We start from the raw sequence: 17,865 nt of genomic DNA, 5'->3' as shown, positions 1-17,865 counted from the left end.
TAGATTTTAATAATTCTGACTCCCATACTTGAGAAGACATGGTCTCTGTCGTCAAGAAATCTATGGTTTCAACTCCTGGCTCCAAAAGGTCAGCAGCTCACGGACATCAGGTTGACCTCTCGCTGCCTGCCATTCCCTGGGCTCCAGGCTCTTTTCTCCCTCCCAGGAGGCAAAAGCATTAGCTCGGAGCAGGAAGCAACTCCCGCTCTGGCCGGGAGGTGGCGGCCTACAGCCGACGACCCCTCAGGGTGACGTAGGCTCAAGGCTCCACGTGGGGGCGCTCTCGTCTGGCTCGGCGGGCCGCCCTTCTCCACGGCCGGAACCAACGGGCTGGGTCCCTGGTTTCTGCAGGTTTCATTATCCGCACGCACCCGGCGCTTCCCGGCTTCCGTGTGGACGCCCGCGTTTTGCTGGGCAGGAGAGGGGGAATCCTCTCGACTGAGCGCTAGAGAGAGAAAGCAACCCCCGCGAGCTGAGGTTTCCTGCGGGCGTCTCCGCCCCTCTGCCCGTCAATTCCCGGAGCTCGGGCCTCACCCGGGCCGCGCGCCGGGCGTCGAGGGAAGGCGGGGCGATGGTACAGATGGAGACGCAACTGCAGAGCATTTTTGAGGATGTGGTGGTGAGTGGAGGCGCCGGGGACCCAGGGCGGTTGGCTGGGCGGCGGGGGAGAGCCCGGGAGCCCGGCCCGGGCCACCTTTCCCCACCTCTCCTTTGTTGTGACACCTTGTGTGCCTGCGAGGGTTTAGCGAGTTTCAGAAGGCTGTCAAATTCGAAGCCCCCTTTGAAGTCCACAGCACCCTTGGTGACAGGCCAGGCCGGAAATGATATTTTGTGCGGGTCGCTGATTAAGGTGACTTGTCCTCTATTACATTTAATACTTTCCTCAGGGAGGGCCCTCTTTTTTTTTTTTTCTTTTCATTTTTCTTTTGTTTTCTTTTTGTCTTTTACATCGCTTGCTTTTTGTTTCTTACAGAAAACGGAAATTATAGAAGAGGCGTTTCCTGGGTGAGTATCTATGCATGGCAGAATTTTGTGGTTTTACGTGAGTGTATCTTTGTAAGATTTTACTTAGGTTTGTCTTGGAGGTATCTTAAGATCCATAAGATGCTGGTTATGTTGAATTAGCCTTTTAGAACTAGTAGCAAATAATGTGAATTTTGTTTTTTAGAATGTTTATGGACACCCCTGAAGATGAAAAAACAAAACTAATTAGCTGCCTGGGGGCCTTCAGACAGTTTTGGGGTGGTCTGTCTCAGGTGAGCACTGCATTTTTACTACGTTCAGCTGATTGTTTTTGATGCCTTCTTTTTTACATTACTTTGATGTTGCTGTTGAGGTCTTTCTGGAAAGGGAGAAGCAAAAATGTAGTTATTTGTTATTTGTATATTCTGGTTTCCATTTGTTTCAATTTGCGTTCTTGCAGTCAAGAACCCGTAGTAAGAAGTCAAACTGATGACAGCATGGTGTAAGATGTCTTTAAAAATCTTCCCTCATGTTACATTATATAAAACCATTTTCATCCTATTTTGATTTATTTGGTGCATGGGAAAACAGCTCTGGTAGGGATTGTAAAAGATAGAGATTTCATTTATTTACTCAACAAAGGAGCTAGCAAAGCACTGATACAAAGATACTTTGTTTAAAGATACCGTAGTAAAGAAACAAAGATGCCACAATAAGGATACTATAATGAAGATACAAAGGTATTCTTTTTTTTTTTTTTTTTTAAGGTTTTATTTGTCAGAGAGAGAGAGCACAAGTAGGGGGAGAGGCAGGCAGAGGAAGAAGCAGGCTCCCTGCTGAGCAAGGGGCCCAATGTGGGGCTCCATCCCAGGACCTTGAGATCATGCCCTGAGCCAAAGGCAGACACTTAACCAACTGAGCCATCCAGGTGTCCCTAGAAACATATTCTAATAAAAATGAGGAAAGGAGCAGTAAAACTTAGTAACAAAGAACGGTCACCAGAAAATGTATCCATGAAAAAGACAAAATGTATGATCCTTAAAGAACTGGTGTTCCAATAGTGTATTATCTCTCATGGTGTACTCTTGGTAGGAGAATGAGAACTGTTTGCATTTGAGCCACTGGTGGTAAGACTTCCTACTCAAACATGGGTTACATAATGGCATACATTCATTTTTTAAAAATCTTGTTTTAATTATCTTCTAATAGGTAATCTTTTCATATGGCTCCAAATGCAAAAGGTACCAAAAGGGAAACCCAGTGAATAGTCTGCCTTCCATCTCCTTTAGCTTAATCACCCGCTCTTTTTCATATCAGCAGCCAGTATCCCCAGTTTGTTGCCTTCTGGAAGTATTTTACACGTATAGGATCCCATTTGTATAGAACGTTTATATAATGTGTTCACTGTTTATTAGCACCTTTTTTCCTCCTCCTGTTCACTTCTGAAAGTAATTCTACATCAATCCATTGAAAGTTCTCTCTGCCTTTCTTTCTTACAGCAGCACAATCTGTTATGTGGCTGCACCTTGCTTTATTTAACCAGTCCCCTACTACCTGACACTTAGGTTATTTCTTAACTTCACTTTAAACAGTACTGTAATGAACAGTCTTATGCACGGGACACTGCATAAATTTCTGGAAGTAGTATTGCTAGGTTAGAGGATATGTCTATTTATAATTTTTATAGAAATTGCCTAATAGCTTTCCATAAGGGTCATACCAATTTATACCCCTCTAGCAATGTGTAAGAGTATCTGTTCCCCAGGGCCCCTCGGTAGGGTGTTAATGAATTTTTTTGATATTTGCCAATCTAAAACAGGAGAAATTATATCTCATGGTTTATTTTGCATTTCTTTGGTGTTGAACATCTTTTCAACATATTTTAATTTTTTAATCCATTAAACATTTTATGAATTAAGGATGGTCCTTGTTTTCAAGAAATTTATATCCTAATGGAGCCAGGAAGAAAATAGATATTTCTGAATCACCAGTATACATTCAACAATAGAAGTGTGTATGAGGGACAATGGTAGTGCAGAGGGAGAGGACATGTAGGTTCTTCCTGAGCGTATCCTAGAAGACAAACTGATATGGAGACTACACTTTGGTATCAGATTTAAAACTATACAAGTCTACAATATTTAATATGTCATTGGATTCACAATTGGGCTCTTAGGGATTAGATTCACACAATTCTTTTTTTTTTTTTTTAAAGATTTTATTTATTTGACAGAGATAGAGACAGCCAGCGAGAGAGGGAACACAAGCAGGGGGAGTGGGAGAGGAAGAAGTAGGCTCCCAGCAGAGGAGCCTGATGTGGGGCTCGATCCCATAACGCCAGGATCACGCCCTGAGCCGAAGGCAGACGCTTAGCCGCTGTGCCACCCAGGCGCCCCAGATTCACACAATTCTTATGAGACTGATGTACTCATAGCGGATTTCCCCCCCCACTGATACAATCCTTGTTAGAGTTTTCTATTGACCATGAGTATGTTAATAAAAATCTTACTCCTTTTAGTGGTCTCCTGTAATAAAAATAGTGGGAGTTTATAGAATTACATGATTTTATGCTTAATAAAACTGAAACACTAAATCTGAATTTTTCCATTTTTTTTAAAATTGTTTTCATCTGTGAATGTTTATAATGGAGTTATTTCATTCATAGTTTTGATATACTCCCAGGTATAGTATTAGGTATTTGTCAGTTGTAAATGTCACTTTGGACCTAAAATGTAATCATTTTTTAATTTTCCAGGAATCTCATGAACAATGCATCCAGTGGATTGTTAAGTTTATTCATGGCCAGCATAGTCCTAAAAGAATTTCTTTTCTTTATGACTGCTTAGCAATGGCAGTGGAGACTGGTCTCCTTCCACCCAGGTATGTTTAATGGTGAATATGAGCAATCCAAAGAATTTTGGTTTTTTTTTAATTAATGTTTGGAAATTGGTCGAGGTTGTTGTTATAAAAGGATGAAGGAATGAAGAAGGAAGTTAGGCTCAACAAGTAATCCTCATAAAACCTCAGGTTTTAGTTTCTAGGGTGTAGTATTCTTAGAATTGTATATTTAAAGGCTCAAAATGAGGCAGGCTTTGCCTTTCATTCCAGGGGCTAGGATCACTTAACATTTTATTAACACTTAACGGTTATGGTGGTTGACTGAGCTCAGTAGGCAGTTTTACCTCAGGGTCTTGGGATTATCGTCCGATGGTGGCTATGGCTGTAGCTATGACAAAGGTTTCCCCATTCATATGTTTGGTGGTTGATGCCTGGCTGTCATCTGACACTTTAGTTGTGGCTATGGGCAGGAACCTACATAGGCCCCTGTCCATGAGACCTGGACTTTATCACAGCATGGTGGTGTCCAAGACCCAAGCATTCAAAAGAATGCTAGGCAGAAGTTGCATTATCTTGCCTTGAGGCATAAGTGTCCCTTTTGCCATAATCTTAGGCCTGCCCACATTTAGGGGAAGAGAATGTAGGCCCTTCTCCCACCTCTTCATGGGAGGAGTTTCAGTGTCACCCATCAGAAGAGCATGTGGGATTGAAAATCTTTTCACAGCCATCTTGGAAAAATACAATCTACCACAAACTGATAGATGGTAAATACTTAATCAATAGCTTTTGGTAAATTTCTAGTAAAAATATAACACGATATTATTTAGTTCTATTTTGTATTCTATCTTTCACACAAGTAAGCAGCATAATATATTATATATGTAATTTTCTAAAAGTGTTCTTGAATAGTAATGTACCTTTCTGAAGAACACTGTGACAATATAATATCCAGAGCACACAGACCTTGGCTATTGGAAAACTTGGCAAAATTCTGTCTTGTAACTGGAATGGGTATTCTTATTTTCTAGGATGGTTTGTGAATCCCTGATAAACTCCGACACACTTGAATGGGAAAGAACACAACTTTGGGCCTTAACATTTAAACTGGTTCGGAAAATAATTGGGGGAGTGGATTACAAGGTATTTTTTACTAATTATAAAAAGTAATCACTTTGAGACATGACTAACTTTTCAGTGTGTATATCTTAACTTCTGAGGGGAGAAATGAGGTGGAAGCGTTTACAAAATCTATTTTTTGATGTATTTCCTAAAGGGACTTAAAATTGTTCAGTGTTTCCCACAGCTTTTCTGCTTTCCTCCTAGTATTCTTTAATGCAGGTGGCTAATATTTTTTTATGATGGATAGGAAAGTCAGCAGGCAAACTCTGGGCCCCTTCATCCCACAGATCTTATGATGTTGTGACCCCTTTCACATGAAAGAGCACAGAGCAGGGGTATGTGGAACTGTGAAGGGATGGAGGCATCAACTGATAAAGGGAGAAAGTCCTGCTTTACCTCTACTTTGACCTCCATTGAAAACATGTCCTTCAGCACTTCTCTTGAGCCAAACTAACAGCATATACTCTGTAACTGTGTATCTTAATACAACTCAGGATCTCCCTTGCTGCACAGCCATTCTCCTTCATTCAAATCACTTTGTTGCTGTCCTTTTTGAAAGAATTACCAATGCCTGACCCTATGCTTTATGTCTGTATTTTCTCAAATCTGAAATGACTTAACTGGTTATTATTGATTTGGATCATGATTCAATACAAAATTAAATCCAAGAAGTTTTTTTTTTTTCTTTCTCTTTAGTTTCCTTAGCAGGTTAACATGTAGTTTCTACTTTCTTATTTGTATGGTGCTTTATAATTGTTGCTGATTTCTCTCATGTGTATGTTTTGTCTATCTTTTTTACAAGATTGATCACACAGTTTATATTCAATAAATGCATGTTGAATGAAATTTCTTCTCCATGTATCAGATTCTGCTCTGAAGTAATGCAGCTGGTAATAGATGAGAGGAGATGACCAATTAACAAAATAGCTTTATTGGATAAGTTTGAGTGATTAGGTATGTGATGGATGAGAAGGGGGATAAAATTAGAATATGACAAAGGGAGTGAGCAGAAGGAATCTCCTGCCAGAAAGTTTAACATTATGGCCCATGTCTCATAGTATTTTCAAGTTCTATTCAGATTGTTTCTGCCCCTAAGCTCAAATTAAGCTTTTTGGACCATTGTAACAATAGAAACTCTTGTAATGTTGTGAGGGTCCAGAAAGCTTCGCAGAGTGTGGAAAGATTAATTTTTATTGTAAGTAACTTTCTTTGTTCATTCATATTGTTAGACGTTCTTTAAAATTCTACTTTGGAACATGACTCTTCTTTTGAGCTATAGTTAGGGACTCGAATGTTAGTTCTGATTCAGAAAAATTGAAAACATGATCTTGAAGGTAACTTTTTTCCTGAGTATATTGTTGAAATCTTTAGGTGTTTTAACTAGCACAAGGAGCGCTACTTAGTTTTAACCTATGGGTTTCTTCTTTTATCAGGGTGTTCGAGATCTCTTAAAAGTGATTTTGGAGAAAATCTTGACAATTCCCAATACAGTGAGCTCAGCTGTTGTACAGCAGCTTCTAGCAGCAAGAGAGGTAATTTAGACATGTCCGCAATTCATTGATCGTAACCTCAAAAAAGTCTATAGTTCTGTGCCTTTAAAATATATGGTAGTTTGTGGACTATCCCATTTGGGTACTTTCACAAAAATCACTTCTAGTTTTAAAGATGCTGTTTTACTTGTATTATATTTCAAAAGAAAATTTTAAATTTTAATTAAGTCATGGCTCTTAAGTAAGAAAACAACGATACAGACATTAAAGTATCTTTAGCTGTTATAAGACTTTAGCCTATGGACCACTTAAAAGATCTTTGTGCTTTGTAACTGATGTTGCAAGAATTATTACTTTGGTCTATTGCTTTCCTGTTAGAGTCTACAAATATTTAAAGCAATATTACTTAGTAACATCATTTCATTTTTCATTAATCTTCATTTTTAGAGATTCTTCACATATAAATGAACTCTTTATGCTACAGATTGAGCCCAATAAATCCATAAAATAATATCTTTGCTTTTAATATCTTTGTTGTTACCACTGTTGCATTTAAAGGGTTTATCTGTTGAACTAACCAAGAGGAGTAACGTTGCTTTTTTGTTTTTCTTAGGTTATAGCATATATCTTGGAAAGAAATGCCTGTTTATTACCAGCTTACTTTGCAGTCACAGAGATTAGGAAGCTGTATCCTGAGGGAAAACTTCCACACTGGGTAAATCTGATATTTTCCAAGTTTTTTTGGTAGAAATTTTAATCAAAAATAGTTACATTAATCTTATTTTTGTGTGCTTATTTTTAAAATGGTCACTTATGTCCTGAGATAAAATGTACTTTTTTATCATTATAATGTATTTCTTTTATTTCTCTGCTATCCTGTTGAGACAGTTTCTTTTCTTTTCTTTATTTTTTTCTTAAGATTTATTTCTTTATTAGAGAGAGACAAAACGTGCCTGGAGTGGGAGGGGGGGGCAGAGGGAGTGGAGGAGAGAGAATCTCAAGCAGACTCCCTGCTGAGCACAGAGCCTGACACAAGGCTTAATCTCACAACACTGAGATCATGACCTGAGCCAAAATCAAGAGTTGGACACTTAACCAGCAGAGCCACCCAGGTGCACCAAGACAGTTTCTATATCATGTGTGAAAATATGCCAGCTTCATGAAATATCGAAGGACATAGTGGTATGATTTGGCTTAATTCAGGGACAGATGAACTGGGAAGTAATTGTTTGGAAGGAAGTAAAAAAGGACTGACTTTTGAGTAATTTTTATATGCCACGTATTATGTTAAATCTTTACATACTATCTCATTTTACATAAATGATGGTTATAGTCAAAGCAATCTTGATTTTATTTTTATACTTATGTTTTTTCTTTTGTTTTTAGTTACTTGGAAACCTGGTATCAGACTTTGTGGATACCTTCAGGCCCACAGCAAGGATAAACTCCATTTGTGGTAGGATTATAATTTAAAATGTACTAAATAGTACCTGGTTTTTAGTGAACTATTCAACAGAATTGGCAGATGGTATCTTACACATGTCTTGGTGGTTTGTCATTTTGGTAATTTTGTAGAAGCTTAATAATAGCCATTTACTTGTTTTTAGGTTCTTTGCAGAGTATGGGGAGGAAAAACCAACTGTCTGGACTGAGTCTAAGCTTCAGATAGAATCATTCTAGAAGATAGAATGATTTCCTGGTGACTAGAGGGAACTTTTAATAGAGCTAGTACAGCACCATGGAATCTCCAGGCCACTAGAAGTCTCAACTGACTGTCCCTCTCTGGCCATAGTACACAAGACTATCAGGCTCTTTAAGCCCATTCCAATTCACACTTTTGTTCTGTACTTCATTTATTTTTTCATTTTTTCATGTTTTGTTTTGTTCTCACGATTTGCTTTTAAAAACAAGCATGTGATTTGGCAGTTGGTGCAGTGCCCAGCACTGTCTGGTTATATAGACCCTTATTTAGTCAGTGACCAAATTATGAACACTTCTTGTAAGTCGGATGCTATTCTGGATTGGAAATACAAAAATAAAGCAAGCAGGCACTAGACAGATAATTCTCAGACTTCTAGCTTTTTTGTAACTGAGTGGATATTGATATCATTTAATGAATTCTGGAAGTGGTACAGGTTTGAGAAGGATGATGAGTTCAGTTTAAGATCTGTTAAGCTTGAGGTCCCTGGGAGACATCCAGGTGACAGTATTCATTAGGCAGTTGGATATATGAGTTGATGGTCATATGCTACATCTAAGTCCTCTAGGAACAGCATGCATAAAGTTAATCATGTTGACCCTAGACTAAAGATCTGCAGACTTTTTTTTATAAATGGTGACCATAAATATTTTAGGCTTTGTGAGCTATACAATCTGTTGCAACTATTCAACTCTGCCATTATAGTAGGAAAGCATCAGTGTCCCAACAAGACTTTACAGAAACAGGTGACAGACTGCATCTGGCCCATGGATTATGGTTTGCTGATCTTTATCCTATATACTTGGACAAATGCCAACATTTTTGAGTTTGGAAGTCCTATACAATTGGTCTCCAACCGTCTGGACTAAAAATAATCAAAGAAAATTCTCAAAATTTATATCTAATTACCCCTTTTTAAAAATCAGTGCCTGATTCAGAATAGATATTAAATATTCATAGAGTGAACGAGGGACCAGGCATTTGTGTTCACGTTTACTTTAAAACGTTTTTTTGTAATACATACAGGCCGCTGCAGCCTTCTGCCAGTTGTAAATAACTCGGGAGCCATTTGTAATTCATGGAAATTGGATCCTGCAACTCTTCGTTTTCCTTTGAAAGGCCTTTTGCCATATGATAAGGTATGTTGATAAATATAATGGAACTTTGGTCCATCTAACAGTCTTCATCCTGGATTATATGATATGTTATGCTAAATTGTTTCTTCATAGACTGAAGAAGTATATATTTAATGAAAATAGTTTTATGGTTTCTCATGTGATTCTAGTATCCAAATACACCCTGTGGTTTGTAATATTGGGTGTTTATGCTGCAGTTGGCCCCGACAAAGCACTTCTGTTAAGAAAACCAAATCTTTATAATGGAAACCTTTTTATTCTTCCTTTGCAAAGTGAGGACCAAAAATGAATTTGCACTTTTCTTAAAATTTAAAGAGTGAGTCTCTCCTTTGTTAGATTTTTTATTTTTTTTAAAGTTTTCAAAAAATTTATGTAAGTAATCTGTATGCCCAGCGTGGGGCTCGAACTCAGGACCCCGAGATCAAGAGTCACATGCTCTTCCAACTGACCCAGCCAGGTGCCCCTACCTGTGTTAGATTTTTTAAAGGGGGTTGGAGAAGGCAAAGTAGAGTAGAATATTCTCAAAAGAAAAAAAAAAAAATCTACAAGTATCAATAAAATGAAGCATGAGATATAGACAGACCTAAAGCTAGAATGAAATTTGATAGATTCATTATAGTATCTTGGGTGTTGAAATGGTTACAGAGCAGAGTATGAGGAGGACTAGAGGTTTTTTTTTTTTTTGGACTAAAAATTTTTCATGTAAATGTTTTATGTCAAAAATGCTGTACAGAGTGATTAGGAAACTAGTCCAGAAGTGAGGAGAGGGAAATAGTGACACTAAGGTCACAGTCCTGGACTCTTGGCATATTAGTCGGCAAAACTTGGGAATGTGAAAAAGTAGTAAACTAAATGGAATTTACAGTTATCATGATAGCAGTAATATTGAAAACAGATCAATTCATTATACACTTACTGCATGCTAGCCACTGTTCTAAGAAGTTTTTTACAATAGCCCTTATTCTCAACTATCGTCTTAGTATCTCCATTATACAGATGATGAAACACAGAGCAGGGTAGTAACTTGATTAAGGCTCCATGTTTATGAAATGGTAGAATTAGAATTTGAACTCAGACATTCTGATTCCAGAATCTACACTCTTAACCCCTGTACTATCAAGTCATTTGTCCTCTCCAAATTTGGAAGTAGTGTTTGTTTGTTTACACTTGTATGAAAGTGATTGGAAACTATCTCCATTCCTCTTTGGTTAGATTTCTGAGCAGAAAATTTTCCTTACAGTGATGCTTAAGACTCTCCTGTGACAGTAACTGAAGTCTTTCTAAATTGAGCCTCTGTTTGACCTTGGGCAAGTCCCTTCACCTCAGTTGTATCTCCTATCAAATGAGGGGTGGGATCAGATTAACTGTAAGCACTAAAACCCTATGATTTTTTTCCACTAGATACTGCCTACTGTGTGAAGGTAACAAGTGCCTTTAGCAGATTTTTTTATCCCAATTTCAAATTTGAATTAACATTTACTTTGATCTTGAAGCAATAATTTTTTTTATTTTCTTTAAAGGATCTGTTTGAACCACAGACTGCTTTGTTGAGATATGTATTGGAGCAGCCTTATTCCAGGGATATGGTCTGCAATATGCTAGGTTTAAATAAGCAGGTACTGTACTATGCTGGAAACCAAGTAAATTCTGCATAGAATCTGCACTATTCTTTTCTCTTTTCTTTGCTAGAGCTAACTGAGCAAAACAGTTAAGAACTATTTGGTGATTTTTTTTTTAATATATGGTTTATTAAACAATGTATTGTTCCTATCATTTATATATTGCTTTAAAAATGTTTAAATTAAAAAGGAGATATTTTAAAAGTTGGTTTATTTTGCATTGCTTTTTTTTCTATAAGGCCAGTTTCAAGTATACCTTTTGCCAGAGAAACCTACACATGACTTAACCATAATTTTTGATTTTTTTGTTTGGGTGCCTATTTTTATAACCCTTGGTATCTTCAGCGTGGCCTGACTGCTGATTTTTTTTTCCCCCTTTTTGGTATATGTTTGTTTTTGGTGGTTTAACATGTGGGAGGGTTTGTGCTGACTCTGGGTTCCTTGAGGCTGGCCTCATAGTCACTGTTTTGTCTTTTCTTTTTTTCTTCCTTTATTTTTGTTCTGTCCTGTCTTGTCCTGCCCATCCTCCAATGCTCTAGACCTTGAACATTGCTCAGGTATGTTCACAACCTTACTGTTGTATTGTGACTAACGATACGCTGGCCGCTTTGTAGCCACTGATTCCATTTAGAGAATACATGTATGGTCGGGGCTTGAAATTGGCAGGACCATGCTGAGACCAAGGCCACTAAAATGCATTTCTTCTTGGGATTTGAGAGTTGTTTTTGGTGGATTGTTTTTGGTTTTGGTTTTTGGTGTTTGTTTTTTTATATTCTTTTTTTTCTTTTTTCTTTTTTCTTTTTTTTTTTTAACAAAGAGACAACACCTGGCACACAATAATGCCTGTCACTTTTTGATAGGTTGTTTTTCCTTCCCACTCCATTTTACTTTTTTTTTTTTTTTTTTAATACTTTAGGGCTAAAGCTCGCCTTGTGGAATTTTCAGAGATGGAAAGATTTATGGTGGCCTTTATCTTTCCAGATTATTAAAACATAAATAAATAACATCTATAAAAATACTTACGTTGCTTTGCCTTAAAACAAAAACAAATTAAAAACAAAACAAAAAAGAGGAAAAACTTTAATAGAGATACATTATTTTAAAAGTTGGAGTGGTAACTTTATACAGGGACGGTTTTTTTTGGAAACATGGGGATTGACTAAGAAATGTCACACTCTTAGGTGACCCCACACCTGCTTGACAAACACCCTTCTTTGTCAGTCTTTGCCAGAAGTGTCCTCCTCCTAGAGTGGGCTCCTTGCAATTGAAGCTCACCTGTAGTGGGAGAAAAACACTGTGGCCAAACTTTATAAACCAAACTCTTATACAGTCCCAAGTCTGTTCCAGGACTTTTCACCTTTGAGATTTTAAGCAAAATAGTGGTTCCAATTATTTTTGTTAAAAATTTTTGAGCCCAACATATTAAAATAGACCAGCTTTTTGATTTTAAAAAGACGTTCTTGTCTAGGTTATATAAAATAGCGTTACTGTTTGCAATACTATAGTGAAGGTTGTGCCAGTGCTTCCATTTATAAAGCCCTATTTTTAAGGACATATAGCTTGGCCATAAAACTTGCTCAGTGTTGAAACTTTGCATGCCAAACCTCACCCTAGTAGCAGTATCTCTTTTATTATTTTAAGTTTTTTCTTCTGAAAAATTTACCAAGTTTCATTGTTTGGACAAGCCTATGTACATGTGAAACTGAAACTGCTTCACACTACAGTACCTGACAGTTACTTCATATAACCTGTCAATTTAACATCTTATATACCAAGTCATTAATTCTGATCAACTTTCACTTGAGTTAGAGGTAAGTATTCAGTCAACTTTGAAAGAATGCTTCACGCTATGTCTTAAAACTAATTTTTGCAATGAACTTTAAGTCATACTTGACTCAATTTTTCTTACAGTTTGGTGGATAAGTGTACCGATGGTCATTCGAGCTGCGAGTACCTTCCCCCAGATATCCTTAGTTATCATTAGCTTTTTTCTCTTGGGATGCAGCTCTTCTCAAAGTAGAAATTGACAAAACAATTCATGGAAGAGTATTTCTGATTTGATTATTTTAATAACAAGTTTCAACCTAAAAAAAGTTTATGACTAAGACATAAATCCATAAAAAATAAAGTTTATAATGGAAATGCTGACAGAACATTATTAGTATTGGTCCCACTGTAAACATTGTCAAAAGTTCACAATTTATCAGTGATTGTTTTGGTAGAAAACTCTGTAGTGAATGGACTTGTAGATGGAAGATACATGCTGATTTGACTTGATATATTATTATTTTTACCACCTGGAAAGTAGAGTAGAAAATGAGAATACAAAGTATAAACATATGATTAAAAATAAACAAGTTATTTTATCACATCTTTTATCATTACAGAACTATATCCTGCACTATACTTTCTTGTCCTTTCTCTAGCAATGCAATAATTTACTTAAAGCTTGAAACCTTTTAATAGCTGTCCATATTGCATTTTCCAGTAGGAATTGGGCTATATTTTATCCTAAAGTCGGTCACATTCAGAAAGTCATAAATAGCCCAGTTCTGTGACCAGCAAGGTGGAGTGTTCACAGTGGAAGAATCCTGTTTTGTGTGTTTACACAACTTTGTGTTCTTTCTGCTGAATAAGAACATTACAAAACGGATAACACTCCTCAAGCTCTTTGGTGGTGTGTAAACTCTGGCTACCCTGAGACAATGAAGTACTAGACTAATCATTCAGTTATCTTTGAAAGGCACCATTGAAAGTGGTATTAACGCATAGGGCTCCAATTCTGATTGGCAGAGAATATGATAAATGACATACAAAGGGATTTCTTTTCCCAACTCGTCCTGAATAGGTATTGCTCTAAAATTGATTTCTAGCACTGAAATAATGATTTGAAATTTAACTTAAGCCCACCTAACTGTAATATTTTAAAATTTTACAACAAAAGCAGTACCAGAACTGTTAAATCAAAGTTGTCAGGGGCCACTTAATGTAGGATGTGGTTACTTAGACTGAAAAGGATTACCATTTGCCATTTGAAATAATGGTGGGAAAGAATCAGGGGCATGAGTAGAGGTTAATGCTAGTGTTTCTATTAATGCCTTGTACCTCATTTTCAGCTTTTACCAAAGCTGAAAATTAAATAAGTTTCCAATGTAGTTTGAGCTATAATGCAGAAATTAAATTGTTAAAATATTGACCTTAGATTCTTATTGTTTAAACAGGTTTTAACTAAATATGCGTATAGATATGATGTAAACTAGCTAGTTTGATTTATATGCCTATATCTTGAAGACTTAAATTTACAAAAGCTTTTAGAAAGCACATTGTAAATAGCCATAGACAAAGCACCCAGTGGCTTACCAAATTACCATAGCCTAGTGATTGATAATTAATCATTATCAGATTATTAAACTGCTTTACAAATTTTCATTTGTTCCACTTTGTAAAATAATTTACATGGTGGAGAATATTAATTGTAATGTACTTACTTTTTAGTAATGAAAACTAAAGCTAAACTTATTCTAAAGTAGTTCACACGGACCATTTATATTTCAGTGGAGTTCTTTTTTTTTTTTTTTTGGTATTAATAAAATTGGCAAATAAACGAAGGAAATAAGCTATCTCAAAACTCAGTTTGAGAAATATCCTTGGCTTTAACCAAAACACCTGGGAAACAGTTAATCCTGATGGATGTTCTGCCACACTCAGACACAGGGCATTGGATGCCGTAGAGATTCCAGACTGATAAATTCTTAACAGAAAATTTAGAGGAAGTTTGAGTCGTGGTATGTATTGAAAGATCATCAGCTTTAACTGTAAATTTCCCAGTTCTTACTTTGTCAAAATCTTAATATTTTTGGCTTTCCTCTTTAAATCCTTAACTATATGACCATTACAACATGGTTAAAGATATGTAGGTAAAAATCTAGTTTTTTAAAATAAATATCTAATACTAAAAAGGGAAATTCCAAAATGACTCAGGTGCTAAAAACCAATTTTATTTAGTTTGTTCTTTTTTCCTGAAGTGGACTAACGGAAGACCATCATGGATGGAGGAATAGATGACAAATTGGTTAGTTTCCAAACTAGAAGCAAATTCCCATCACTAATGAAAAATTCCTACTGGAAATCCTGGCTTTACTTCTTTTCACAAATTTTTCTGACTCTTGTATACTTTGAATGATTTCACTCTAAATTTGTGTTGTCTGACACATTTCTTAGGTTGTTGGTGGTTGGCAGAACTAGTGAATTTCAAGCCCTGTACACAGTAGTTTTGCATGCTGATTTAAGAAATAGTTTGTAGTGTTGTCTGTTGCACTTTGCTCTGCTTCATAATGATAATTACATTTGGAGGGAAAGTACTGTAGTCTCAACTGGTGGTGTTAATATTGCTATTTGTAAACCTGTAATGTGGTTGAACTGTGATCATGGCATTGTGTTTTTGGAAGAACTCTGAAACAACCATTGATGCTTACTGTTTTGGATAGATGTTTGTTCTATTTGCATGCTTTAAGAAAGTGCAGCTATATTGGAGCTTTACAAGTTTGGAGCTGGCAAAGAGCATGCAGAAGAGGGGATGCTACTCATTATGTTTTGTTTTTTTCCAAATCCGTCCCCATTTTGCATTTTTTCCCTAAATTTAAAGAAATCATATCCCTTTTTCATGGCAAAAGACTAATAATCATGTCTAAAGTTTAGAGGGAAAGCATCTGTATTAGTAATTGTATTCACTAGAAAGGCTTCCAAGTGCCTGGCCATTAAGTCATATAACATATTTTATAAAAGAAATATGAAAATGGCTTAAAATATGGCTTAACATATTTCTTTTGGTAAAAGTATATTTTTTTAAATCACTTTTAAAAGCATAAATCTTTTTGCCTCTAGAAAGGGAAGTTGCATTTTCATTTTTAGTGTTTAAATTCAATTCTTTTTCTTGTTTTAGAATTTAAAATAGTCTAATTTAAAATTAAAGCTGCATTATGTTTGGCTTCTAAGAAGGAAGAGCAGAGATTAACTTCGAGGTTGGTTTTTTTTTGTACAGGAAGTTTCCATTTCAGTATCAGGATCAATAACACACATTGAAAAACAGATACTGAGTAATCTGGCAGCTATTTAGATATACTTCTGTGTGTAAAGTTAGTATAAACTTGTGGCGGTTGTTCTAAAATACATAGATTCTCTCTGCCTTGTTTGCTGTCATCACAATATTTGATTCTTGGAGATTTGGGGTTTTTATATTTTGAGTTAGAATGCGAAATTAATACTGCTATCCTCATTTCATATGCTTTTTAAATTATCATTTTTTCAAAGGATAAATAACAGAATTTTCTACTGTGCAGTGCCCCTTGTCAAATTGAAACGATGTGTGTAGTGAAAGTCAAAAGTTAATAAGTCTGTTTTCCATGAGATCTGAAAAATAATTTTTTATGGAACTCATCGTCTATGATAATGTAACATGATGCAGCTTTAATAGACTAAATCTAACCTTAACTTTCTAAGTTCAACTTCATTCCATGCTTCTCAGCCTCTTGTTACAATTAATGCCCATTAACTGGTAACTTCTAAAACTAACCGGGAGGCTTTTGGAATACTGTATCTAATCTCTGCCCTACAGCACAAGCAGCGCTGCCCTGTGCTGGAGGACCAGTTGGTGGATCTGGTGGTTTATGCCATGGAGCGGTCCGAGACTGAGGAGAAGTTTGATGATGGCGGAACAAGCCAACTCCTGTGGCAGCATCTCTCAAGTCAGCTCATTTTCTTTGTGCTTTTCCAGTTTGCAAGTTTTCCACATATGGTCCTTTCTCTTCATCAGAAGGTAAGTACTAAAGCTTTCGTCAGAGCCACTTCACCTGTTGATTAGTATGTTTTAGACTGGTATGGACATTGCCTAGTGATTTCAGCAATGGCACAAGTTCTGAGCCCTAATTTTTTTTGTGCAGTGCTTTTATGGTTTCTAAACTTTTCATTTTCTTGTCACTGTAAATGTTGATTTCAGTCAATTCATTCCACATATTTATAGTGCAAGGACCAGGGGATGCAAAATGAAAAGGCACTGTGATACACTCAAGGAGCTCCTTACTATTGGGAAGATAATTTACTAGTTCACATAATGGAAGCATGTTTTCCTGCAGTAGGAATGAAGGAGAATAGTCCCTATTCAGGACTTCAGGAATGGCTTTATCAAAGAAATCTTGAAGCTAGCACTTGAAGGACAAGGAGAAATTTGCCAAGAGGAAAAGATAAGGCATTTCTATTGCAATAAGATGATCATTTGGAAAAGGATAAATGTGTGCAAGAACTGGAAAGAAAAATATAAACAGGAAAATGTTGGTGAGATCAGGAAGGCAAGAAGCAAGACCAGACATGGAAAACTTCATATGGCCAAGTGTTTGTTCCAAGGTGTTTAGATCCTCTTTGGGAGGCAAATGAGGAGGGGAATGACATCATCATATACAAGTGGGAAAAATTACTGCTAATTGCCACATGTAAGAAGACGGTGACATAAAGAGATGGAGGGGGCCAAATCAGAGGCAAGGAAATTGGTAAGGGAGCCTTTGCAGTGATCTGGGTGGGAGATGCTGACAGCCCAAAGCAGAACAGAGGGAAGGAGCCCAAGACCAGGTGTGCTGAGACAGGTGTGCTGAGAGACAGATATGCTGAGAATAGGACTTGGCCATGGATAGGTAACAGAGGGAGTAACAGGAGTCTAGGATCACTCACTGGTTTGTACTTTGGCAGTGAATGAAAAAGTGGGACAACGAATCCAAAATAGGGACTACAAGTGAAAGAGTATGTTTGTGGAAGAGTTGGTTTTATCATACAATTTTAGACACATTGAATGGAAATAATTGTTGTTATATCTGTAACATCTCTCCAACATGGATTATTTTGGGGAAACTTTCGTAAGCATTGTTAGAATCCTCCCAACCACCAGTTACCCCGCACTGCCATCTCCACCACCATTGATTTCTGTTACAATCTGCAGGAAACAGGAAGTGTTT

At 36.8% G+C, this 17,865-nt stretch overlaps 1 protein-coding gene across 1 annotated transcript in view; it reads left to right on the top strand.

Moving 5' to 3' along the window:
• The first annotated feature begins 300 nt into the window (after positions 1-300).
• The window catches only part of MED23 (mediator complex subunit 23), a 46,510-nt gene continuing 28,945 nt past the window's right edge, over positions 301-17,865 (top strand). Inside the window, exons 1-11 of the mRNA XM_008691098.2 lie at positions 301-619; positions 974-1,005; positions 1,169-1,256; positions 3,719-3,843; positions 4,830-4,941; positions 6,354-6,452; positions 7,024-7,125; positions 7,797-7,866; positions 9,136-9,248; positions 10,766-10,861; positions 16,479-16,679. Coding sequence (XP_008689320.1) covers positions 572-619; positions 974-1,005; positions 1,169-1,256; positions 3,719-3,843; positions 4,830-4,941; positions 6,354-6,452; positions 7,024-7,125; positions 7,797-7,866; positions 9,136-9,248; positions 10,766-10,861; positions 16,479-16,679 — 1,086 coding nt within the window. The 5' untranslated portion in view covers positions 301-571. The remainder of the gene's footprint in view (positions 620-973; positions 1,006-1,168; positions 1,257-3,718; positions 3,844-4,829; positions 4,942-6,353; positions 6,453-7,023; positions 7,126-7,796; positions 7,867-9,135; positions 9,249-10,765; positions 10,862-16,478; positions 16,680-17,865) is intronic.

Source organism: Ursus maritimus, unplaced genomic scaffold (assembly GCF_017311325.1).
Source record: "Ursus maritimus isolate PB19 unplaced genomic scaffold, ASM1731132v1 scaffold_13, whole genome shotgun sequence".
In the NCBI taxonomy this organism is placed as follows: domain Eukaryota; kingdom Metazoa; phylum Chordata; class Mammalia; order Carnivora; family Ursidae; genus Ursus; species Ursus maritimus.
Note: the sequence above shows the minus strand (reverse complement) of the source record. Positions and strands in the feature narration are given on the sequence as shown.